At 39.6% G+C, this 27,227-nt stretch overlaps 1 protein-coding gene across 1 annotated transcript in view; it reads right to left on the bottom strand.

The window, feature by feature from the left end:
- WDHD1 (WD repeat and HMG-box DNA binding protein 1) overlaps positions 1-27,227 on the bottom strand; it is a 55,999-nt gene that overhangs the window by 4,752 nt on the left and 24,020 nt on the right. Inside the window, exons 10-25 of the mRNA XM_073350066.1 lie at positions 22,780-22,921; positions 22,394-22,595; positions 22,015-22,199; positions 20,881-21,065; positions 19,067-19,308; positions 18,091-18,228; positions 16,004-16,160; positions 13,415-13,529; positions 8,678-8,809; positions 7,637-7,851; positions 5,600-5,730; positions 4,117-4,173; positions 3,812-3,855; positions 3,516-3,674; positions 2,946-3,079; positions 1,281-1,416 (exon numbers count right to left, since the gene is read on the bottom strand). Coding sequence (XP_073206167.1) covers positions 1,281-1,416; positions 2,946-3,079; positions 3,516-3,674; positions 3,812-3,855; positions 4,117-4,173; positions 5,600-5,730; positions 7,637-7,851; positions 8,678-8,809; positions 13,415-13,529; positions 16,004-16,160; positions 18,091-18,228; positions 19,067-19,308; positions 20,881-21,065; positions 22,015-22,199; positions 22,394-22,595; positions 22,780-22,921 — 2,374 coding nt within the window. The remainder of the gene's footprint in view (positions 1-1,280; positions 1,417-2,945; positions 3,080-3,515; positions 3,675-3,811; positions 3,856-4,116; positions 4,174-5,599; positions 5,731-7,636; positions 7,852-8,677; positions 8,810-13,414; positions 13,530-16,003; positions 16,161-18,090; positions 18,229-19,066; positions 19,309-20,880; positions 21,066-22,014; positions 22,200-22,393; positions 22,596-22,779; positions 22,922-27,227) is intronic.

Raw genomic sequence — 27,227 nt, 5'->3', positions numbered from 1 at the left:
ACTACCCTACCATATAATCACAGAAAGAAAACATCTGCAGAATAAGTCAGCACTGGAATAGTGACTACACTGACCACTGCTAAAGTTTGAGACACATTGGTAAGGTTGGAAATTACTTCCCAAGTCCAGCTTGTGCTACTGTGAGACTCTTCTTTACATCAATATCTTAACTAGTCTAGTTGTGAACACTAATGGTAGTATTTTAATGATCAGTCTTGACAAATTATTCAATGGTCCTTTGTTCTAATTGCACACACACACACACACCACGTTAAGGTTGTGTTTAAGTAATTTTGACAACAAAAAGAAATATTAGTGATACAACAATATCGCTTAATATTGTTAATTCCATATTAAGATATGTACCTATACGTGTCAAGACAATGTAATTGGATGTCTTAATGTGAATGACCCAAATATCAATAAATAAAAACTCCCTCACCCGCCAAAAAAATGTATTATGTTTCTCTCAATTTAGCATGATGGATATTTAATGCCCCAGGCTTTAGAGCACAGTTATAGTCCCTTTGTTGATTTCTCTAGCCTATACATTTTAAAAGCCAGGTTTTATTCAGGCCTTGGTCCGTTTGTTTTTGCAGGTGAAATTTGGACATCTAATCACTAATATTTGCACCACGAGATCACTACAGGTCCAAAATAGCAAAGTTTTCTTGCCTTCCTTCACATGTCTTTTCTGTAACAAATAAGGAAGTGCTGCACACACCATTTCACGTAAAGATGGTCTAACCAAGGCATTGTGAAGAACTATTATCTCTTTGCTCTTACATGCCACAGCTTATTTATACATACCATTATGGCATTTGCTATAACTGCAGACTGTAAGTGCTTGTCTAATTTGCTGTGCATGATCACATCTAGGTCTTCTCAATATTTCTCCTTTGTAACAAGTATTCTTCCATTTTGAACTTCCGTTTGGTGTTTTCACCTCTTTCTCTCACCTTACTAATTCTTGACCACTTCTCTGAACTTTTAAATTCCTTCCTTTACTAGTCTCTGCATCCTTTCCAAATCTGATTTCATGTCTGCAATTTACTCTTGCAAACATTACTCCTTCCTCTAAATCATTATGAAAATAAACAATTTATAAAGATCTGGCTGATAATTAAAGCATGTATTTTGGGTTTTGGCCTGGTATAATATTTTGAGTCCAGATGGAGAGCAGCAGCATTTAAGGAAATTTCAAAACTGGAATTTCCACAGGATTCAGTGGTAAAAGAGAAACAATTCTTGAAAAATATAGCGCAACACGGCTTTCTTACCATCCTTTCATCAGATGACAGCACTCTAAATTGACTCATGCCTTCTTTTATTATGTCTGCTTCCTCCAAATCAGGATTATCTGCCAAAATACTCTCTCTGTTTTCTTCTAGCCACATCTGGAATCCTGTCTTTGGTCTAAAATTGTCACAAAAAATAATTTCCAGTGTATGAAGCCTATAGAACAACTTTACAAAAATAGCATTTGCAACAAGAACTGATTGGAGTGTTTTTTATTGCCACAGAGATCCTGTCTAGAAAAGCAAGTCAGCATACTCAGCAGTTTCTATTCTCTCTTCAGAACAGTTCACCAGTAGGTTGCAGCAACAGATCAAATCTGAGTGTTTTTAAAACAGAGTACTTGACTTTAAAACAGTGGTGGGCAACCTGCGGCCCATGGTCAATGTAAACAAATTGTCTCACGGCCCACCAGCAGATTACCCTGATGGGCCACACGCAGCAGGTTGCCCACCACTGCTTTAAAATGATCTCTGCTAAAAAGTTCTCTTTTCAAATTGGAGACTTTCATGCAAGTCCCTTATGAATCTGGAACCACTTGTGAAGCCTTTAGATTTAGATTTTAGATGTCAGGAAATGTTTCAAATTTAAATACTTCCAGTACTTCCATCTAGCATAGCAGCATGGCTTAACCTATTGTTCAACAATCAATATCAGATGCATAAATAATACCCAGGCAGAAATCATGGCCGAGGGCCTAAAACTTACATTACACATCGTACATGACTATCAGTCACATACAAATGAACCTCTCTCAAAGTGACACAAAATCAGCTGTGAATGGATTTTCTGTAACTATCGGGAGACATGCAACATTCTATGCTTTCACTGTGTTTTCCTTACAATCGCACGATTTGTTTTATGCAGAGACAAGTTTGACAATACATATACTATAAATAGCAGCCAGCTAAGATCATAAAAGTGGCTTCACAACTGCAAAAACTTATTAATGAATGCTCTTATCATGGTTTTATACAGCTTCATCTCATTCCAATGCCATCAGAAATCGTTCCTACAATCTTGGTGTGTAAGGACTACCTCTAGAGGCGAGGCAGCTAAGTCTTCATACTCAATTAGCTAGTGAGACTCAGAAGATGAATATAACAGAAGTGTTGACGCACCACTTTTATAGCTCATGTTCCAAAATGTTCAAACCAAACTTTTAAAAAAAAATGTGACACTTCTAGGGTACATCAACATTGCAGCCTGGGGCGCAAATGGCAGCTCATGTAGATGTAATCTAGCTAGCTCGCGAAAAACAGAAGTGAAGATGCTACAGCACAGGCTTCAGTGCGGGCTGCACAAGTCCACCTGACCCTTCTGGGTATGTACTCACTTGCGCAGCAACTGCTGAAGCCCATGCGGCTGCATCCTCACTTCTATTTTTAGTAAACTAGCTAGAGCACAGCTAGCATGGGTTCATCTCTGAGAGTTACCATTCACACCCCTGGTTGCAAAGCAGACATACCATGAGACTAGCCAGATCTAAAGCACTGAAGAACATTAATGTACAGATGAGAAAAATGAAATAGCAACAATTAATGAGCCTTATATTAGAAATGCAGACATTTCTGAAATTGTGTCAAGCGTATACATCAAAATTAAAATTAAGTGTTATGTGAGAAACAAAATCCCTTGTATTCACTCACTTTTTGTTTTCAGTGTTTTCAGTGGCAGCATATTGGATTTCAGGCAATATATTTTCAGCTTTTTCTTCTCTTTCTTCTACTGTTTTGTCACCAGCATGGGGTGTACGGGGCTGGAAAAAAGTGGCTGCTAAAGCCTATAAAAATTTATAGAGATTTTAAAAAATCCACTGGTGATATTTACACATTGTGAATACGTCTACATCTGACAATACAAATCACATCATCCCAAGGAAAAGCGATTTGACTGAGGGTTTCTGTTGTTAAACTGATGGTTTAAAACCTTAAGATGGTACATGGTTATTGTCAATACGCTATTATTAAATAAGAATAACTACTGAAGTCACCGCAAGGACATGCTTTCTACAGCTTGACAAAAAAAATCTCATATTGCTTTTTAGTCTGCACATGGTGTAGTTCTACACATTTCTGTACTCTGCTTGGACAGAGTTTACCATCTGGGTTGTTTCATTCAATCAACAGTGTTTCCTATATGCAATAAGAGCAGGGAAAATTCAATTTTACTCACTAACTTTTTGCTCACTGAACTAGTGTAAAGACCGGAAATATTACCTGCTTGGACTTGGGCTTGGGGATCAGAGGCTTTATAACTGGAGACTTTTGTTTGTTTACAGCCCGGCTGTTAGGTGTTGGGGTATTCTTGGAGAACTTGCTCATATTATCTAGAATGTTAGCTGAATGAGCTGTTGGGTCTTTTTGATTAGCAGATACCTAAAGTAACAAACAGTTGGGAGTATTTTATTTTCAGTGACAAAAGGGAGTCTTCTTTTCCAAAGAATTTCTTTTATATGAAAATCTTAACTTTAAAAAAAAAAAAATCACTATCAGATGAACTGCAAAATTCTTACCTTAAAGGGATTGACTCGTCCTTGGCTGCTTGATGTAATTACAGCTTTTGTTACAGAAAAGGGAAAAAAACAACACATGAAAATCTGAGAAGTATTGTGTGTGTTCCATAAGATTAAATGGAACATTTTTCATTTTATTTCCTTAATTAGAAAAATAAAAGTATTCCAGCCTTGTTAAATGAAAACAAAGGTCTGCACTTTTACTACGATGTTAGGAAACAGGAGGCGAGGCAGATGGATAGATACTGACAACAAAATGATAGACCTGACAACAACATTTTCTTATTGGAATGAGATTTACTCACCAGATTTAGGAGTAGACATTTCTGGCAATCCTACAGTTTTGCAGAATGGATTCTGTCCTTCAGAATAAAAAGATACATTTTAAACTCATAACAAAACGCAAATATTAAAACAGCACAACTCATTTTAAAAAAATCCTAGTGAACTCATATGTAACTTTCATCATTACTTTATATTTTAATATTTGTGTAAGTGCTTTAACAGACACATTTAAATCATTGTATCCCTATTTGGGCTCACCTTTTCTAAGAAGAAGGAAAGAGCTGAATGTTTACTTTGCTAAGCTAAGCTTTACTTTGCCACTTTTATGGATAACCCCACTTAAACTTCATCTTTTTGAGCAGTAGAAGCAACAGCATTTATTTAAAAGAATTTCTAGTACTTAAAGTGTTACCATAATACAGAAAAGAGCATGCTAAGAAAAAATGAACTTATAATTGCAGGTCTTCAAAGCAAGTTTCAGTGTTCGCACTCTTCACTCCTTCAAACAATACGGTAAGCACATGCTAGACAGTAGTTCAGTGATTATTTCCCCTCCAACCCCTCCATCTTAGAGTCCAAAGCATTCATATTACTATATATGTATTAACACACAGAAGGCGGGAAATGGAAAGCGCACAAGGAGATGCGTGCTAGAAAGTCTGTCTGGAGATGATAGTGAAGATATAGCAGAGCATCACAAGCTCCCTATAACCCTTTTCCTTCAGGTGCCCCAGAAAATGGGCATTGGCAGCCAGGGAGAGGGCACAGCCAGGGTGTGCCTTCATTCTGTTAATTCAGTTCATGTAAGAGCTGAAATGAAACCAAGAAAACAGTTCCATCAGATAAGCCAGAAGTCAGCAGGTGCTATTGTTAAAAATGAAACCACCAAAAAAAAAAATGCAATGATAGTAACGTAGTTAAGTGGGATGTTCAAACCAGACAGAACATGTCTAATGGTTAGTGTCCTAACTGGAGTCAAGAATACTTATTTCTTTCCACTGACTTAAGTGGGCTTTGGATCAGGCCCTATGTGTAGAGCCCTACAAATCCACTGATATCTGCTTTGCATCCGCAGATATGGATATCCACGGACCATTTTTGCAGATTGAGGATGGATGCGGATCCAAATTTTATATCTAAAGCCTTGCAATTCTGCAGATATCAGCTTTATATTTGCGGATCATTTTTGTGTATCGCAGCTCAGATGCGGATACAAATTTTGTATCCGTGCAGGGCTCTACCTATGTGTCTGACCTGCTGTGTCACTTAACATCTGTGCCTCACTTTCCTTGTAAGATGGAGATGATACTTACCTACCTTACATTGGTCTCCTGAAAATTAATTCTTTAAAAATGTTAAACGTTATATAAATTGTTGTGTTATCATCCAATCCATTTTATAAAGTTATGAGGGGAATTTCCACAATGAAAAATTAATTCCTATTAAATCTGTAAAACAAAGGTCTGTGTAAACTTCCCAACCTGTCCCAAAAGTGTTTCTTACTAAATTTTTGTATTTCTGGCATTTTTTCCACTTCCTCAACTGCATCAGCTTCCTTGCTGTCTTCCATATCTTGTTCATGCAGAAGGTTTCTGACTCGAGGCTGGCTCCACTCTGTACCAGAGTTGCTATAACTAAGTGGAAATAATTAATTTTAATAAGGTTGTGCATGAAACTCCACCTCATCCAAAGGGAAAGAGGAACACTCATTAACAGAAAGGAATAAAGTAAGACCAAGTTACATTTCTGTATTAATTTTATAAAATGAAAACAGTCTGGGCTTTTTTTTTTTTTTATTATGCTGTTGATTAATCTGTGGTATGACAGTCAAAACAATTCAAGGGTTTAATAAATTAAATATCAATAACCACTTCAGTGCCACCACCACACAAAATACGTTCAGCACCACCACCACAGTATTCCTATGACACTAAGGGGGATCACAAGTGCCTGTGTTTTCTCTTGAAGTTCACAACACTGAATTCAAACAGCCTGCACTGACCTCCAATGTACTCAGAACTCAAAGGCTCAAAGACAGACCACACAATTTTACCTTACTCCCCAAGATGGGCAAGAGAAAGGTGGGCTCTGAATAAGAAGAACCTTGCAACCATTTCTGGAGGAAGAGTTAAGGAGAAAGGTGCTAACTATTGAGGAAAGGGATAAAACATCCGAGATCTCCTGCTATATAGTGTTGACAATTTGCAAAAATATAAATGGGCCAAGTTTTCAAGACTAATAATTTAATTATGCACACATGCCAATTACATGCACAAACTACTCATTTAAATACAAAGCCAAATTACTGGATTCATATATTTTCAAACTGCAATTTAGGCAGAAAATGTTAAAAATATGATCTTGTATTTTACTGAAATCCCATTAAATTACCAAGTACATTTTCTATATTTCTCTCTCAATCTTTGCTGATTACTAAGATGTGCGTATATGTAAACAGAAGCTCTCGTTTTCCAACAAGACTCTTACAGCAATGACTGAATCTGGCAATAAGAACAATCTAGTTTTCGTGATATAATCCAACCCTAGAAGAGACTAAAATCACCAACATTAGACTGTGGCTTCCATTCATGAACCAGGAAATTGGAGCAGACTACTTGGAAGGGAGTTATCAACCTGTTTGCAGGCACATATTCCAAAGGAAACCTGCACACATTTTTACGTATGGGCCTTAAACTTGTTGCAAAATTAAACTTCTTTCTATCAAAATAAGCTCCCTAACTTTATGCACTGTACTGTGATGCCATTATCTCAATGCTGGTGAAAGGCTGTGAAAGCTTTTCTATCACTGGATTAGTGATACTGTTTAATACCAGCTCTAATCCTGTCTATTCCTAGAGGGGACAGGTGCTGTAAAGAACATCCACTGTGGCTGTAAATCGCAACTAAGGGCTGTTCTACCACATTCTTGCATTGAAATAACTAAATTGGTTTTAAGTCACAATTTTTGTTATTTTGGTGCAAGTCTGCGTGTGGACACTAATAACAAAAGGTGTGCATTAAAACTGATCTAGTTATTTCAGGATCAGTTTGTGTGTAGACCAGCCTTAAGTCCCTGCACTGCCAACTCAGCCTAGAATCTCGAGAAATCAATCTGCGTTCCTTCAGCCTCATGCATCACCAACAGTAGTTTGCAATCAGAAATTAGTTCTATTCTATATAGGTTCATATGCCACCCTCATTACTGTGGTATTTGAGTGACTTCGATAAAAATTCTTCCAACACCACATAAGCAGGAAATGAACCAACCCACTCTCTCTAGCTTTGCTGGCTCTTCAGAGCTAATTTATTAAAATGAATCCCAAGGAGTAGAGCTATTGAACAACACAGCTCTACTTTTATATAGATCATTGTTAGAGTAGAATCACACTAGGATTAGAGCCAATTGTCACACACTAATAAATATATTGCATGTTTATAGCATCAGACAATAAAATTGTATTGACTGCACCATAGTTTTGAATATATCCGTATTAACAAAAAAATCTGCAGGTTTCTTTATCATGTCAAAATTATTTTTACCCAGCATTCAGATGGTTTCGGAAATCCTCCTCCTCCTCATTTTCTTCAGGTGCTGCCATCTCTGTCGCTTTCTCTACAGCCATCTCACTAAGCCGCTGGGCTAGTATTAGTTTTCTAGAGCGAGATGCATACTTGATAGCTAAATTGACAGCATTTTGGGTCATGAAGTCAGCAAGCTCCACACAACGAAATTCACGTTCCAGTTTACACGAAAGCTAAGAAAGAAAAACAATCCTTTAGTTACACACTCCACAGGCATGCTTCCTAGAATAACCGAAAGAGAATAATTAATCATAGTAATGGCACTAAGCACCACCAACTTAATATCTCATAAGGGGTATAGCTTAGCCAGACACCTGTATATACACCTTATAGCTCCCTTATTTTGTAAGGACAGTAACTTTTCTTAGGCAACACAGACCTATTGGCCAATTATATATACACACACACATATATATAAAAGCCTGGAAATTCAAAATAGTTTTTTAATAGGAGCATGCATGGATATGCAAGCCCATCAATTAAGGCTTTCGTTTATTAAAAAAATGTTGGAAATTTAGTAATCATGACAGTGAAATTTTAACAACACTCCCTTGAACAACGAACAATAGACCTTATCCTGCTCTCCTGGCTCTCTTGATTAGTGTTACTGATTTCAGTGTGCCTACTTGCATAAGAGAATTTAACAGGATTTGCACAATGTGGGCAGGAAGTATGCAAACATTTCACATAGCACTGCCAACACAATTCAATTCTGACCCTGCAATACCTATAGTATTCTGGTGCTAGACATATTAGGCAGAGAGTGCCAACAATACTTAATGGTATAGCAAAAAAAGTAGTTCTCTCTGTGCAACACCTTTTCCACGATTGAGAAGCAATACTGTGGCTAAAATCATATAGTGTGTTAGGTGGATAACTGTACACATGGAAGAAAATGACAAAGTAGCTATCCATAATTAAACTGCATCAAATACCATCTACTGAAAATTAATGCTCAACAATAATCTTTAATTTCTTTTGCATTTAAATTTTACTTACAGCAAACAATTTCATTAAAAGCTCCTGCTGTTCTTTTGCTGCCTCATTTTTAGCATTTTCATCGTATTCATATCCATTTTTGGATAAATAATCCAAGTGATTGTGAAACACTACTGAACGCCAAAATTGTTCCTGAATAAGAGAGAGGGGGAAAAAAGCATACTAAAGGCCAGGAAAAAAAAAGTGCTTAGTACTTTCCACCAACTTGTATCAAATTATTCTCTAATGTTCCTTTTCACATTCTGTTGGGGCAAGAGATAGATATTTGTCCTTAAGCCTTTATCTGCAAAAGAAAAACATACCACACTAAGAACTTGGACAAATTGGAGAGAGTCTAGAGAAGAGCAACAAAAACGATTAAAGGTCTAGAAAACATGACCTGTGTTGGAAGATTGAAAAAACTGGGTTTGTTTAGTCTGGAAAAGGGAAGACAGAGAGGACATGCTAACAGTTTTCAAGTATATAAAAGGTTGTTACAAGGAGGAGGGAAAAAAATGGTTTTTCTTAACCTCTGAGGATAAAACAAGAAGCAATGGGCTTAAACTGCAGCAAGGGCGGTTTAGGTTGGACATTAGGAAAAGCTTCCTAACTGTCAGGGGGGTTAAGCACTGGAATAAATCACCATGGGAGGTTGTGGAATCTCCATCATTGGAGATTTTTAAGAGCAGGTTAAACAAACACCTGTCAGGAATGGTCTAGAAAATACTTAGTCCTGCCATGAGTGCAGGGGACTGGACTAGATGACCTCTCAAAGTCCCTTGCAGTCCTATGATTCGAACTTTATGGCATGCTTGTAAACCACATCATATCCACACACAAAAGTGCTCCAAATAGTGTTGTCAATGTTGGTTGTATGTATTTCTGGAGGTTTCATCACATGACATAATCTTTAATTAAAGATTAATCTTTAATTCCTGGAGACTCCAGGACAATCCTGGAGGGTTGGCAACCCTAGCTCCAAACAGCTTACATGCACAACAAATGCCATTTATATTATACTTGTTCACAGCTGGATTGAATCTAGTCTAATCGGAACTATCTGAGCCTTCACCAGTTTAGTGCTAGAGTGGACAATGCTAAACCATTCAGAATAAAACAGTTCGAACAGTCCTACTACTACTGTGCTACAGTGCATGGGCAGCCTTTCAAAATCCCCAGAATCCACTGCTTCTGGGAGCTGTAACAGAAACTGTAGGATAGAATACCAGAAGGCATTTTAAGTGAAACAGTATAAAACAGCACTAGCATGGACACTGGCCAAAACTGCAGTGGTCTGCAACACAAATAAACAGAGCTAACATGCACAGTCGGAACCATTTGTGTTTAAGCTAGTCCATGCTCAATGGATCAATTGGGAACCGTTCAGTCCTGTAGCGTGTAGACGAGTGGTTCTCAAACTTTTGTACTGGTAACCCCTTTCACAAAGCAAGCCTCTGACTGAGACCCCCCTTATAAATTAAAAACACTTTTTTATATATTTAACACCATTATAAATGCTGGAGGCAAAGTGGGGTTTGGGGTGGAGGCTGACAGCTCGTGACCCCGCATGTAATAACCTTGGGACCCCCTGAGGGGTCCCGACCCCCAGTTTAAAAACCCCTGTAGACACTACCTAAAATACAAGCTCCCTCCAGCCAAATTAACACTTCAGGAAGTCCTTCTTCCACTGCTTGGCAAGGACAATGAGACACACATTCAGTCAGTACTGTTGAAAAATGGAGGAAAACCACTGAACACTTCACAAAAGAATACAGTATTTTTTACTGAAGCTTCTTCTGTATACATCAGGGGTCTCAAACACGGCGTTATTTCCTGCGGCCCGCCATAGGTGCCGACTCCACCGGCAGCCAAGCTCTCCTCCCCCCCGCCAGCCCCTCCTCCTCCGAGTGCGCCGTGTCCCAGCTTCTCCGTCTATCTCCCAGCGCTTCCTGCCGCCAAACAGCTGTTTGGCAGCATTTAGGACTTTCCAGGAGGCAGGGGGGAGGAGCGGGGATGCGGTGCACTGGGGGGGGGCAGAGTGGAGGCAGGGACTTTGGGGAAGGGGTTGGAATGGGGGTGGGGAAGGGATGGGAAGAGGTGGGGCAGGAAGAGGCAGGGCAGGGGCGGGGCGGAGCCTCATGGACTAGACGAGCAGTCTGAGGTATGACATTCATCATGGATGATTCTTTGCTGTGAGTAGCTGGGAAGAATGTTTGTTAAAAGTGGCAACGTATTTTGTATGAATAGTTACTTTAAAAAGTTCCTGCCATTACAGCTATGTTGATAGACTGTTAGTATAGATCATCATCAGTTTTCAGAGGAACAGCCGTGTTAGTCTGTATTTGCAAAAAGAAAAGGAGTACTTGTGGCACCTTAGAGACTAACCAATTTATTTGAGCATGAGCTTTCGTGAGCTACAGCTCACTTCATCAGATGTTTACCGTGGAAACTGCAGCAGACTTTATATACACGCAGAAATCATGAAACAATACCTCATCATCAGTGTTACTGACCACATAAGGAATGGTTACAGGTATTTATATTTTATTAAAACCCCTCTTCGCATTACAGTTTTAAAAAGTTAATACATTGACTTTTAATAGCATACTATATTACTCCTCATTTTTTTCATTTTTGACTCTACTTTTGTATCATTGTATGAAAAGGTTTCAGTGATGCGGCCCTCGGGCCAATGTACTAGTCCTCATGTAGGCCTCATGGTGATTTGAGTTTGAGATCCCTGGTATACATAGATCAGTGAGCATAGATTTCAAAACATATGAACAAGTTTCAGAGTAACAGCTGTGTTAAAATAACAGAACGCCACCTTCAGCCCCCAACTAAAACCCCTCCAACGCATTATCAAGGATCTACAACCTATCCTGAAGGATGACCCAACACTCTCACAAATCTTGGGAGACAGGCCAGTCCTTCCCTACAGACAGCCCCCCAACCTGAAGCAAATACTCACCAGCAACCACATACCACACAACAGAACCACTAAGCCAGGAACCTATCCTTGCAACAAAGCCCATTGCCAACTGTGCCCACATATCTATTCAGGGGACACCATCATAGGGCCTAATAACATCAGCCACACTATCAGAGGCTCGTTCACCTGCACATCTACCAATGTGATATATGCCATCATGTGCCAGTAATGCCCCTCTGCCATGTACATTGGTGAAACTGGACAGTCTCTACGTAAAAGAATAAATGGACACAAATCAGATGTCAAGAATTATAACATTCATAAACCAGTCGGAGAACACTTCAATCTCTCTGGTCACGTGATTACAGACATGAAAGTTGCGATATTACAACAGAAAAACTTCAAATCCAGACTCCAGCGAGAGACTGCTGAATTGGAATTCATGTGCAAATTGGATACAATTAACTTAGGCTTGAATAGAGACTGGGAGTGGCTAAGTCATTATGCAATGTAACCTATTTCCCCTTGTTAAACCCTGGATTTGTGCTGGAAATGGTCCACCTTGATTTTCACACACATTGTAAGGAGACTGATCACTTTAGATAAGCTATTACCAACAGGAGAGTGGGTTTGTTTGGGGGGAGGGGTGGGGGGGGGAGAAAACCTGGATTTGTGCTGGAAATGGCCCACCTTGATCATCATACACATTGTAAGGAGAGTGATCACTTTACATAAGCTATTACCAGCAGGAGAGTGGGGTGGGGGGAGAGAAAACCTTTTGTAGTGATAAACACCCATTTGTTCATAATTTGTGTGTATAAAAACAAACATCTTCTGTATTTTCCACAGTATGCATCCAATGAAGTGAGCTGTAGCTCACGAAAGCTTATGCTCAAATAAATTGGTTAGTCTCTAAGGTGCCACAAGTACTCCTTTTCTTTTTGCGAAAACATATGAAATTGCCCCTGAGATGGAGATTAAAACTCAGTGCCAATTTACACCATGTGCACCCCAACTGAAATGAGGTTTAAATCAAATCAGAATTTGGAGCAAAGTACAGATCTTTTGCGGAGATACCAAAGAATATTCTACATTTGCATCTTTTTTCAACTAGTCTCTACTTTAAGAGACAAATTAAACCTGAAGACCAAAACTTTCAGAATGACTAATAATTTTGCATGCTTAATTAAATACTTTAAAAGAGCCTGATATTTAAAAGTTGGGTGCTCAGCAGTGCCTGAAAATCAGACACCTATAATGGGTTTCAAGTTGGGCCCCAAACACTAAGGCAGCCAAAAAATGTTAATCACTTTTGAAAAGCAGACAGATTCGATTTTGATGATCAAAGGGAGATAGCATTTCTTAATGTGTAATCTTACATTGATTCTATCAACTTTGTTCTATATTTATTCTCTTTGGTACATACAATTATTTTAATAATAAAAAACTTGCATGAACTACCAAACCTGAACAAACTCCACACCTAGATCTCTTCTGCAGACTCTATGCTGCCTCTTTGTAGTACAGTTCCCAAATTGTTTATTGGGGTTAGATATTTTGCAATAAATTTAGTGAAAGATGCCAGACTGACAGCTCTGGAGACTGAAGACCCCTATTTATGTACAGATGGACTTCAGAAGTGGAAGCTTCTCTATACTATCCTACCGATGTGCCTCAACCTTGACCTAGGAGCAGAACACTAATTCAGTGCTGTCATGTATTCAATAGTTTGCCTCTTTACAGTGGGGGTTTTAATAATGTGGACCCCTGTTCACTAGGAACACTTAAGACAATCTCATCCCAATTTGTTGGTAAAGTCTACATACCTCCATCTGTCCTTTTTCTGTTGTAATTTGACAGTAAGGAAGTTTAAAGGATAAAATTGCTACAGCAGGACGTGGAAGTGTAGGAGGGAACCGAGCTCCTTTACAAGGAATGCACCTGTCCAAGGAAAACAAAACACATACAAACCACTCAAAATCTACAGAAAAGCCAAACTGCAAGTCAGGTCTCCCAAGAATATAGAAGGAACGAGGTATTTTAACAGGGTTTGTCATTTACAAAAATTGTATTTTTACATCTGTACAACTGGTGAGAGAAATAAAAGCTCATGGAAAGACCAGAACATATGCTCCACAATGTCAGCTACACCAGAGTTCTCTGTTCCATTCTCTTGTTTACTTTAGATACTTTAAATACGGCAAACAATAAAAACATTATAGCAAATTTCTAACACATGATTTAGTATATTCTAGAAACCGTAAATTCCAATTTATCCAAATCACGGTCCACAGAAAAACAGAAGATAATTGCAAAATTTGAGCTGGCTTTCTTATTGTTTGTTTTATTTTTGGCAGAGGAGTGGCGTGTGTGATGGAAAGGGACGGGAACACACACACACACTCTCTCTCTCTCTCTCTCTCAAGACAGTCTTGTAGCACGTTCTGCTTTTTGACGTACTGGATCACACATACAGTCCTGAATAAAGTGACTCTAGTGTTATTGGAGCACTATAATGGCATTTAAGTTGGCACTCTCTTGCAGGGTTCAGCTAAGTAAAATATCAGTCTGGGAAAGGTGATCTATAGAGCTGCATCACTGCAGCATTAACAAAATTTCTCCTTAACACTGCATAAAAAAAGAGGAAGCATTACTGGTCTGGTTAGGTGTGTCAGTTATTGTATAAGGTTTGATAAATGAAACACCAAACAATGAGCCTCCCCTGCTTTCTTATCTTTAGCAGTTGTGGTGGCTTTGAATAAAAAGTTCTTTGTAATTCATAGAGGAGCACCCTTTTTCTTAGAGGAGCAGGAGGAAAAAACTCATGATGACTCTGACTCAGTCATCCCACCAGTTTGATACACATTTTAATGAGTTTCCTGGAGACCAGGGTTATTTAAAGAGCTGGAAGAGGAAGTGGACAGCGAATTGAAGTCTGCCAGTGACACAAAATACTTTCACTTAATAAAAAACTACAGAGGAGTATAAAAAGCTCAATTTTGAATTACAGGAGAACCTCAGAGTTACAGATACCTCAGGAATGGAGGTTGTTTACAATCCTGAAAGGTTCTATAACTCCGAACAAGATGTTACAGACTTCAACTATGGGGCCTTGGCGCTGCAGCCATGGGGTGGGGGTGGTGTCAAGGCTCCAGGTGTAGTGGGGAGGGGGGACCCTCAGGTCCCAGGGCTTTAAACCTGGAGGGAGTGCTGGGACTCAGGACTTTAGCCCCATGGCTCCGCTCCCTGTTTCAGCCTCACAGGGGGAACTGGGGCTCAGAGCTCCCCACGGCTTCATTCCCGGTTTCAGCCGAGGGGGTGGGGGGGAACATGCCAGGGCTTGGGGCTTTAGCTACGGGGGGAGCACTGAAGCTGAAACCTGAGGGTCAGAAGCCCCGAGCCCCCTTCCTGGACGCCTGACCCCCCCCACCCTGCGGCTGCAGCCCCAACCCGTTGTGGCTGAAGCCCTGAGCTGGTTGTTTTTTGGTTCTTTTTTTTGTCTCCACTGCTGCCTGATTGATTACTTCCAGTTCCACATGATGTATGGTTGACCAGTAAGTCCGTAACTCTGGTGTTCATATCTTTGAGGTTCTACTGTACATTTTTTCTAAATTTATCTGCCAGCAGTCTGTAGGGTAGTGCACCACTGAAAAAACAAGCTGATGGGTTCTGAACTGGCAGGAACCTCTCTGGAAAAGGATGTAGGAGAAGTCATAGATAGCTGAACAAAGAGGCTAACCTAGTGTGGATCAGCAATTAAACAGATAGGATGCTTGGGTGCATTAAAAAAAGGGATAGAAAACTATCAATTCCTTAAAACAATGTTATTGTCATATATTGCGCTATAAAATGACAGTTCGCTCACAGCTCCTCACAGTCATAGGCTAAGTATTATCACACAAATAACCAGCTACGACTGGATCTGCACAGGGGTCAACTCATGTGGATGCCACTGCAGGATCTGGCAATTATTGAGGGGATATGAGGAGGAAAAGTATACAAAGTGATCAAGGTATTAAAAAAGCAATGTAGGACTGGACCAAATGGAATTGGGAGCTTCTGATGCTGTTTTAGGAACCCCATAGAAGAAAGATTACAAACTTATTCGCTTTAGAAAATTGTAATTTTAGTAAGGTTTGTAATTCACAATAAAATGTAAGATGCCTGTTAGCCACACATTAGAAATTTCTTTATCAAATTATTACTGACAATTTTATTCAAGGTCAATTTAGTAATTAAATGTCCATTTTAAAAATTACATATATAATTGGATCACTTTCTGAGCATATTTATTAGCTATTTACCCTTTAAAAATCATGTTAGTTAAAGTTTCTCTACAGTTTCTATTATTCTAAAGGGGAAATGTAACATTTATACCATGACCAAGACAAACAACTCTCTTTGCAAAATCCCACCTCAGCTGCTGGGGGTTTTCATGGATGCCAATTACCCAATAATGATCAGATTTTCCTTTGCAGTATTCTCGTGTGTCACATACTGGAATCCAGGTGTTCCCAAGTCCTCTGTTCAACATCTTCACAATTCCCTCCGAATCCACATAACATGGGGTACCTATTTATAACAAACACAAGCATTGTTCTGGCAGCCAACTCAATCTAAGACCGCAATACGACTGAGGATTTATGGGCAGATGCTGCTAGGCAGCAGTACATGGTTAGGATGCCCAAATATTAAGTAATGTCCTCCAGCCCAAAAGTACAAACTGTTTGGGAGAAGCTACTGTTTGATTAGAAAGCTGCACCACCTGCTGGCCAGATTATTCAAACTGACATTTAAACATGGAGATACGTAAGAGATTGAAATTCCTGAAAGATTTCAAGAATTTGACAGAAAATAAGCTACTTTAGGAAAAACCACAACTTTGGGAATAAGCACTTTTTCCTACTATAAATCTCAGAAGTTAGAAATTCAACAGAAAAAAGGTTTCTCTCTTCAACTCGAGGCACAGCAGTATTTACAGTTTATCCTGAAACTCCCAAGCAGGTAGTTCCCAAATTCAGCTACTTAGCAGCTGACAGGTTTCAGAATAGCAGCCGTGTTAGTCTGTATTCACAGAAAGAAAAGGAGTACTAGTGGCACCTTAGAGACTAACCAATTTATTTGAGCATAAGCTTTCGTGAGCTACAGCTCACTTCTTTGGATGCATTCAGTGGAAAATACAGTGAGGAGATTTATATACACACCCATTTTTTCATGTTCCGTGTGTATATAAATCTCCTCACTATATTTTCCACTGAATGCATCCGATGAAGTGAGCTGTAGCTCATGAAAGCTCATGCTCAAATAAATTGGTTAGTCTCTAAGGTGCCACTAGTTCTCCTGTTCTTTCTACTTAGCAGCTGTAATCATAATCTATATTTGATTCAGATGGTGCAGTCTCTCTGCTCTCTCACTATCCAACCAAAATTGGGGCCTGGATGAAGGTTAGATGGTGGAGACTCAATCCACAGAAGAAAGAGGTAATACTGGCTGGCACAGAAAATATTCAGAAGAGATGTTAGGGCTGATACCTGTCCTTGGACTCGAGGGTGTTTATCTGCATTTAGTCAATAAGATGTGCAAGCCAGAACCCCAGTATTTTTTAGCACTCAAGTAGCATTAATAGCCAAGAAGGGTTCTTCTCATCTGTGTATAACTAGCAGATTGGAACCTCTCTTTCTGGATGCAGAGCTGCCCAGCTATCTGGTCTTTGTTACCTCAAGCTGCAATTATTATTGCACTCAAAGCTGTCATTGAAGACCACTCACATTTCAGGTAGTGCAGAATGCAGTTTCTGAATATTTAGTGGTGCTTCTCACTGGGAGAATGACACCTGTAGTCCACAGTGTGCTCTTGTTTCTAATTTGTGTCCAGGTGCAAGTCAAGGTGTTGGCTGCAACCTATAAAATAACTTTCTAATTTTGTTCCTGACTATTGCAGAGAACACCTCTCCTCATGCTATGCTGCAGCAGTTGAGGTTAGCTGAAGAACTGACTTAAAAGCCCGCATATGTAAAAGGGGAGTGGTTGGTGGCATAGGGTTCCCAGCTACAGACCCTCAGTTCTAGAACTCACTCCACACATTGATCTGACAGAGGAGACTTTGTTGACCTTCTTAGAAGGCTACAGGGGTTATCTATTTTTCCTCACAGGCTTTTCCCTAAGCAGATATTTGGGACAGATCTCAAGTTTTTTCTATTTCAGTAGAAAGGCAGAGATGTAGCTTTTTTGGGGGGAGGCAGGAGGGAAGCCAATTGGCTCAAGGTTTTTTGGTAACATTTTAAAGTATTTTTTTAATACTGTAAATACACTAAAATTTCCAATTACCACATTTATATCAGAGGAAGATGGATGGATCAGTGGTCAAGAGACTTTAAAAACAAATTTGAGTTACAGGAACATCTTATTTTTTAAAAATTAGGTGAACGATTCTGCAAAATTCTCCACCTAAAAAAGCCAAGGTTGCTCACTGGAATTCTCATCACATAGCTGCATCATCTTACCTTCTGCTGAAAATCCTACCCACGTCAGGTAGGATTTCCTTGTAAGAGGAAGTGGGTCTCCATGTAAAACCTGTCTCTTCTTTTTTCCTATCTCTATCAGCTGTACTCCAAGGCACTGGTCCCCATCAAAGCCAGTACCTAGTAAGAAAAGAAGGTCAGCCCAATGACTGTGTTGCATAACAATATAATTTTATACTTGATTAGACACAATCTGAAGGTAAAATGCATCTTCCTCTGAGTAATTCTATTTCAGGTCTATGCCTGAACTGGTAGGTCAAATAACTGAGAGCCCAATTCTGATCTCAGATATGTGGGTACATGTTGTGTGTATCTTATAAGCTCAGCTACAGCTCTTACAAACACATGCGTAATACTTGTTTTTACAAACTACAAGTTTCTACAAACTTCCTCCTGTGTATCTGAAATCCAAGTTGGATCATGGCTATCTTACAGTTACAATCCTCTCCCCACAAACTCAGCCAATTATCAAAGCATTCATTTGTTCCTGCCTAGCAATTAAATGTCTATTGCATATTCTTCTTCAGAATTCAAGCTATTTTAAGCGATAGATGTGTATAAATATGCAATGAGGCCAACATCTGCAAACTTGAGTGCCTAAAATTTCAAGCAAAATTTTTTTTTGCTGATTTTCATAAGTGTTGAGCACCTACAACTCCTACTGAAGTCACTGGGAGCTGTGCATCCTTAGCACCTCTCAAAATTAGGCTACTTATTTTTAGGTGCCTAATTTAAGGCACTCAAGTTTGAATATGTAGGCTTTATTGTTTAATGACATTTGTGGGTTTGCTGCAATAAAAGGAGTTACTGGTGGAGAGGGAGAGAGGAAGCACAGAGCGAGGAAAAGAAAAGAAGAATTGGTGACCATGCACGTTAACCAATACCTGAAACCACTGACAAGAGATGGTAGGGATTTCAAACAAACCAAAAAAAAAAAGCATGAGAGGAAGAAGAGTACCTCTGTGATAAATAACCACAAGCTGCTCTCCATGTCCCGCCATTGACACCACCGGACCAGGGAGACTGAAGATCTCTTTCTGAACTCCACCAATTGTAAACACACGAGTTAGCATTGCACTAGTGGCACAAGCAGCCCAGCCCTGACCCAGACAAATAGCTTCAATATCTTCATCCTTTGGCATATCTACTGTCCATTCCTTGTTGGAATCCCAGGAGCTAAAATGAACGCAATGAAGCTTGCTAAAAAAAATGAAAAATGAGAATAAAAAAAATGCTAAAAAATGAGAGGAACAAAAGGAAAACATTTAAACATTTAAGTCTGAAATAGATGGCATGACTTAAAATACACCATCGACTTACCTGTGCTCTGTAAAGTTTTATTATTTTCTGAGACTTGAGGGATTACCTACAATCTGCAACTATCAGACAAGTGAAATGGCATGATACGTGCAGATTACCATTTGTAACACTATTGCTCAGTGACTGATCATCCAATTCAACTTGCAGCTTCAGAAAGCCAGATTCTTCAAAAGTATGATGTTGAATCTGATTGGAGTCTATGGGTGGGATCTTCAGATGTGCTGAGCAACTCCAACTCCAATTAAAATTAATGTGATTTGAGGGCGCTAAGCACACCTGAAAATGAGGCCCTACAAATCTTGTCACATTTTCCTGACAAATTCAGGGGGTTTTTTAATTAAAACTTTTAATTTTTAAAATTTAAACTTTAAGAGACAGACATAAGCAAATTGCTTTTAAAATTTCAATTTGATGAGATTATTTGCATGAATAGTTCTATACAGTGCTGCAAGGACATAAAAAGAAATAAAAAAGACAAACTCCCACAGATATCGGTCAGAGGTAAGTAAGATCTACCCAGGGATAGGGCTACATGCTTAGGGCTTGATCCCTGTGTCCATTGGTCATTACTGCCCATTATATTCCTGTTTGTCATTTAAAGGTGGAATTCCAAGTGCAACATCTTTCATATGGCAAATAAAAAATACAGCCGCTTTAGAGTCCTGTTACATTCAAACACCAGAAGGCAAAAATACAGCCGCTTTAGAGTCCTGTTACATTCAAACACCAGAAGGCAAAAAAGGCAGACTCCCAAGTATTTGACACACTTTTGAAAAAGCTTTGAAAAACGTACAGGTTTTTCAGAGCTCCTATAACTAGTAGATGCTGATCACATTTTATAAATGAAGATCTACATTTTGGCTAGTTGTACATGGATGAACTGGGTGAGGAAATGGGTGAAGATCTTTCTCGCCCCTGAACATTCCCCAGCTGCTGTTGGAAAGTATGTACGGCCCGTTTCATCAGCAGGTTCTAAGAAGCACTATACAGTGCACACACTTAAGCCATTCTGTCAGTGTGTGCCCTGCAGCTAAAATGCATCTACGCACCAATGCTCAGACACAATAGCTTTCTATTATCACTCCTACTACTGCAGAGGGAAGTAACAATCTTCCCAACAATGCCTTATCATGCATTATTGACTTGAGGGGACTGAAATTCTGTCATTAATATGTAGAGTTTCGTTTGAGACATCAATGCATTAAAATCTTCCAATATACACTTGGAAAGACAGAAGAACTTCAAACAACAAGAAACAAAGAAAACTACCTGCACTACATAAAGTATTAGGATACTTCTTAAATCTACGTAGCGGAAGGATGTGAAAATCTACCACCATTTTTTTTTTTAAATTAAGATCAAGAACCAAAAAGTGATAACTTCAAAGAGCTCTTCGAACATGCTGAATTTAATTCCACAATACAGGTTCCATGCAGATGCACTATAGATTACCTTGCAAGTTCCTCTGTGCTCTCACATGCCAACAGGATAGCTTCACTGGAGAGATCAGCCATTGTGTGATTCAGAGAATTTGGCAAGTGTGTTGCATGATGTATAGAGGTATCGTGAAATTCCACATCTATAGCGTTGTCTTGCTCATCATTATAACAACGAATAATACCAATAGAGTTCCACACCTATAAGACAAAAGGTGAAGAATATTAGCAATTCCAAAGAAGCCAGTTAAATTAGTCACACCTACGAACAGTTTAAAAGTGGCTGTGGCTGTCAGCTGCTGGGGCCGTCAGCTGCTGGGGCCGGAGCTGTCCCCACTGTTCCCTCTCATGGCCGGAGCTGTTTCCCCTCCCCCTGCCTCCCAGCGGCCACAGCTGGAGCTGTCAGCAGCCAGGGCTGGAGTTGGTACTGTCTCCCCCACCCCACCCAGCAGCAGGAGCTGTCAGTCCCCACCTTCCTCCCACAGTGGGACTCAGGCTGTCAGTCCCCCCAGCAGTCAGCCCCTCCTCCCACCCCAGTTATTTTTAGTAAAAGTCATGGAAAGGTCGCAGGCTTCCATGAATTTTTGTTTATTGCCCGCAACCTGTCCGTGACTTTTACTAAAAATAACAGTGACAAAATCTTGATCTCAGTCATAGTTGAAGATAAACGATTTAAAAGAGTATTTTATCTAGAATGTAATAGCACAGGTACAAAATGTCATATTCTAATTTTCCCTTAAAACAAAATATTGTGTCTACATGAAAATAAGTAAAAATAGGAACTTCTCACTCATGTGTGATTTAGGCAAGTTACTTAACCTCTCTACAGCCCACTTTCTCCATGTGTAAAATGGCGATATATAGGTATAGATATATAAATATATATAACACTTACCCATCTTTTTAGAAGTACTTTGAGATTTACAGGTAAAAGGTGCTAAGTGCAAAGTATACCATTAAGAGCTCTGGGTATTAACAGAAGGCTACTTTTATTATTTAGCTTTAGAGTTATCTCAAATTTTACAGTTTTTCAAGATAACAGTAAAAGAATTGATTTTAGTCTTAGGCAAGTCAAACAAGAAGTAGTGTCAGTAATTACTGAAAAAGTTATTATATCAATCAACACAGCCATACATAAAATTAGATTTACCATGAAGCGGTGCGTGAGGTGTGAAGGGGTAGAACCAGACTGGAATGGCTTTTGCTGGGGAGTTGGCATTGGTCCATCATAGAAAGGTCTTTGGGTGGTTGATACTGGCAGAACTGGAATGCTACTATCTTGGTCATTGTCATCATCTTTTTCAAGATCGGAATTAACTTTCATCAGTGCAGTATCTAGAAGGTAAAACTTTAATATCAGAGGATTACCATGGCAGATGAGATAGAAAACAATTAAAGAAAACACTAAAAACTGTGCAGTGTGATAAAACAGAGGCCATATTTGAACAGAGGATGTAGGTAAGACTCAATAAAATGCTATCAGAGCCCGAAAAAACATTAAGAGCTGTAGAATCCAGTTCATTCTGTACCTAGTGAGTTCTCATCGTCCTCTATTATTGCCCCTCGTTGTCTAGGATGGCCTGAAGCTAGCATGAGGTCGTCATCATCATCATCATCTTCCCCATTAGATAGGACCTTTGGAGATGACTGTGGCTCAATCAGGTCTGTGTTTAAAAAGTCATCATCTTCATCAAAAAGATTGTTGTAGTCCTTTGTCACTGCACTGGAAACCTAAAGTGAAAAAACAATCCTCAAAGAGCATTTTTCTGAACCTTGCATTCACAAATTGGATTAGCTAATAAATCAAACCATACAGGGGCTGAGGCTGCTAGAGCTCTGAGTTTTTATGTACTCAGTCAAAATAAGCATGATTGCTTAACATTTACAGATAAGGGTTAAGTAATATTTTTATTACCTTCCCACTTGATTTCTTTCCATCTCTATTACAAACATTCTCAAGCAGTCCCAGATTTCCTTCAGTGTCTGTATATGCTATTTGCCCACCTTTGGGGTGCCATGCCAGCCCACAAATTGTGTAACTTTTCTCATGTTTCATCCTAAAAACAAAAAAAAAAGTTTTTAAGCTTCTTAAGGTAGGAACCTTCATAAGTGTATTCTGCAAAGTTCTAGTGCTCCTTGTACTATAAAACAACATACAGATAAATGTAGCAACAACAAAATTACAAGGTGCAGAGAAGGGCTACTATGATGATCAGAGAAATGGAGAAACTGCCTTATGTCAGGAGACTTAAGGAGCTTGGCTTGTTTAGCTAAAAAAAAACAAAGGCTGAGGGAAGATATGATTGTGCTCTATAAATACATTAGAGGGATAAACAACAGGGAGGGGAAAGAGTTACTTAAGTAAAGTGCCAATGTTGGCACAAGAACATCTGGAAATAAACTGGCCATCAACAAGTTTAGGCTTGAAATTAGACAAAGATTTCTAACCATCAGAGGAGTGACGTTCTTGAACAGCCTTTTAAGGGGAGTAGTGTGGGTAAAAAAACCTAACTTGTTTCAAGACTGAGCTTGAGAAATTTATGGAGGAGATGGTATGATGAGGTTGCCTCCAATGGCATACAGCACATCCAAGACTGCTATTAGCAAATATCTCCAAGGGCCACAGATGAGACTCTAGATGGGGAGAGTTCTGGGGAGAGGGAACTTTTTCCCATGTGTCTGGCTGGTGAGACTCGCTCACATGCTCAGGGTCTAACTGATCCCCATATTTGGGATTGGGAAGGAACTATTCCCCCAGGTCAGATTGGTAGAGATCCACAAGGGGGTTCACCTTCCTCTGCAGCATGGGTCACTTGCTGGTTTGAACTAGAGTAAATGGTGGATCTGTAACTTGAAGTCTTTAAAATCAAGATTTGAGGACTTCAGTAACTCAGCCAGAGGTTATGAGCCTATTGCAGGAGTGGGCGGGGGAGAGGGTCTGTGGCCTACGATGCGCAGGAAGTCAGTCTAGATCAGTGATACTCAATTAGATCTACCCATGGGCCGATTTGAGTATTTTATGACGAGAGGCGGGCCATTAGTGCAGAAGGCTGACAAAATAAAACACAAAACAAAACTTCAGCTGCCAATAAATAAAGACCTTGACTGCAACATAACTATTAGCGTTTCTTTTAACAAAGTTTATAAATCAACATTATTACCTGTTTCATAGTTGTAGCCATGTTAGTCTGTATCAGCAAAAAGAATGAGGAGTACTTGTGGCACCTTAGAGACTAACAAATTTATTTGAGCATAAACTTTCGTGGGCTAAAAACCCACTTCATCGGATGTATGCAGTGGAAAATACAGTAGGAAGACACACACACACACACACACACACACACACACACACAGAGAACATGAAAAAATGGGTGTTGTCATACCCACTATAATGAGAGTGATCAGTTAAGGTGAGCTATTATCAGCAGGAGAAAAAAAAACTTTCGTAGTGATAATGTAGCGCAAGAACAACGCTTCCTCAGCTCTCGTCCCCTAATGCCCCTACTCTACTTGCACTACATTGATAATATCTTCATCATCTGGACCCATGGAAAAGAAGCCCTTGAGGAATTCCACCATGATTTCAACAATTTCCATCCCACCATCAACCTCAGCCTGGACCAGCCCACACAAGAGATCCACTTCCTGGACACTACAGTGCTAATAAGCGATAGTCACATAAACACCACCCTCTACCAGAAACCTACTGACCACTATACTTAGCTACATGCCTCCAGCTTTCATCCAGACCATGCCACAAGATCCATTGTCTACAGCCAAGCTCTAAGATACAACAGCATGTGCTCCAACCCCTCAGACAGAGACAAAAGCCTACAAGATCTCTATCAAGCGTTCTTACAACTACAGTACCCACCTGCTGAAGTGAAGAAACAGATTGACAGAGCCAGAAGAGTACCCAGAAGTCACCTACTACAGGACAGGCCCAACAAAGAAAATAACAGAATGCCACTAGCCATCACCTTCAGCCCCCAACTAAAACCTCTCCAGCGCATCATCGAGGATCTACAACCTATCCTGAAGGACGATCCCTCACTCTCACAGATCTTGGGAAACAGGCCAGTCCTTGCTTACAGACAGCCCCCCAATCTGAAGCAAATACTCACCAGCAACCATACACCACACAACAAAACCACTAACCCAGAAACCTATCCTTCAACAAAGCCCACTGCCAACTCTGCCCACATATCTATTCAGGGGACACCATCATAGGACCTAATCACATCAGCCACACTCTCAGAGGCTTGTTCACCTGCACATCTACCAATGTGATATATGCCATCATGTGCCAGCAATGCCCCTCTGCCATGTACATTGGCCAAACCGGACAGTCTCTATGTAAAAGAATAAATGGACAGAAATCAGACGTCACAAATTATAACATTCAAAAACCAGTCGGAGAACACTTCAGTCTCCCTGGTCACCCGACTACAGACCTAAAACTTGCAATACTACAACAAAAAAACTTCAAAAACAGCCTCCAACAAGAAACTGCTGAATCAGAATTAATTTGCAAACTGGACACCATTAAACTGCACGCAGCCAATGAAGTGGGTTTTAGCCCACAAAAGCTTATGCTCAAATAAATTTGTTAGTCTCTAAGGTGCCACAAGTACTCCTCATTCTTTTTGATTATTACCTGTGTTTCTGGCAACCTCTAATGGGAGAAGTGATATTGACGATCTCTGGCAAGCTTTATGAAGCGTGTTTTGTAGGAGGTCAGGGCAAGGCACATGCACTGTTGAAGATGCTCTCATCTGTCAGGCAATTGCAGCGTTGTTTTTTTATAATGTTCATGGTAGAAAACCCAGATTCGCAGAGGTACGTTGATCCGAACATTGTTAAAAGATAGATGAATAGATTCTGGCTATTCTGAAACTGCTCAGCATATTAAGTCCAGAAATCACAAAGTCCCACTTTTCTGAATTTTGCCTTCAAGACATCTGAGCTCTGGAGCCTTACAATTTCTAATTGAAGGGCACCTTCATCAATTAAATCAAGAATGTTCTTTTCTTTAGAAGGGCAAGGTCCATCAGCAGAAACAACAAACAGATAAAAAATAAATAAGAGCAAATCCTTTGGAATTTTAAAATTTTCAAATCACATTTTAAAATTTTCAGTCAGATTGTTTAGAAATTCTTGGATCGTTTTCATTGAAGTTTCATCTGTAACAACAACATACAATGTGGGAAAATGCAGCATCTTTCCTGTAAAGTCTGTCTGAAAGACTTCACGATTCACACACTTTTTCAAACAGATCCCCAACACTGCTTGCATGGCCTTGGAGTTGCAAGCTGAAGGAATTCAAGTGACCAATAATATCGCACAGAAAAGTTACCTGTGACATAGAGGAGACATCATTTATAAATTCCAGGAACTCACAAGCCTTGGTCTTGTGGTTTGAAAGAAATTCGATTATTTCTTTTTGAATTGCACAAAACTTCTTTAGCATGCACCTCCTACTTAACCAGTCAATGTCGTTGTTCTGCAACAGGTCACTGTATGCAGCTGAAACGTCTTGTAAAAAAGGTTTAAAAAGACGATGTTGCAAGCTAGAAGTTGAGTGTATATGTAGTTCACTAATGTCATCACAATACCCACTGTTTTTTTCAAGTCCCCAGACAATTTACCGCATAGGACAGTCTGGTGAATCATGCAGTGAAGCATATTTAATGAAGGGTGTGTCGCTGCAAAACAGGAAGCAAAGCCCTTCTCTTTCCCAGTCGTGGAGGGACCTCAATCTGTAACAAGCAAATTTACTTTCTGCAGATCTAAACCATTTTTTTCAAAAAAGCCTTTTACCTTTTCAAAAATGATCTCTCCTGTGGAGTAGGATTTTAATGGTTTTAAGCACAAAAATTCTTCCTTGAAAATGTCACCATCATAAAATCTAACAAACAGCAATAGCTGAACAGTGTCACTCAAATCGTTTGATTTGTCCACTGCAAGAGACGTGTATTTGGCATTTTTTAAATCAGAAAGAAGTGCTGACAAACAACCCTCGTAAATTACCTCCAATCTTTGCATTGCCATGGAATCAGACATGGGAATTTGCTTCACATGGTTCACATTGTCATCTTTGTTTTTATCTCCGGCAAAAAGCTCCTCCAGCATTTCCAAGGGCACTCCTTCACAAGCTCGGCACCCAAGAAAGGCTTTTTCTTTTTAGCTAGTACCAACATTATCCGAAGAGAAGCAGCTGTTGCTTTTTCTTGTAGTCGCTGACGTTGTGAGAATGACATTTGAAGTGTGATACGAAGACTTCAGATTTTCAATTTTGTCACGTCTTGCAACACTGCCAGGAGGCTAGGCCGTGTTGAAGTTACTGTGCTTTGATTCAAAGTG

The sequence above is a fragment of the Lepidochelys kempii genome, chromosome 6 (assembly GCF_965140285.1).
Source record: "Lepidochelys kempii isolate rLepKem1 chromosome 6, rLepKem1.hap1, whole genome shotgun sequence".
In the NCBI taxonomy this organism is placed as follows: Eukaryota; Metazoa; Chordata; order Testudines; family Cheloniidae; genus Lepidochelys; species Lepidochelys kempii.
This window is presented reverse-complemented; position numbering and strand designations above follow the sequence as displayed.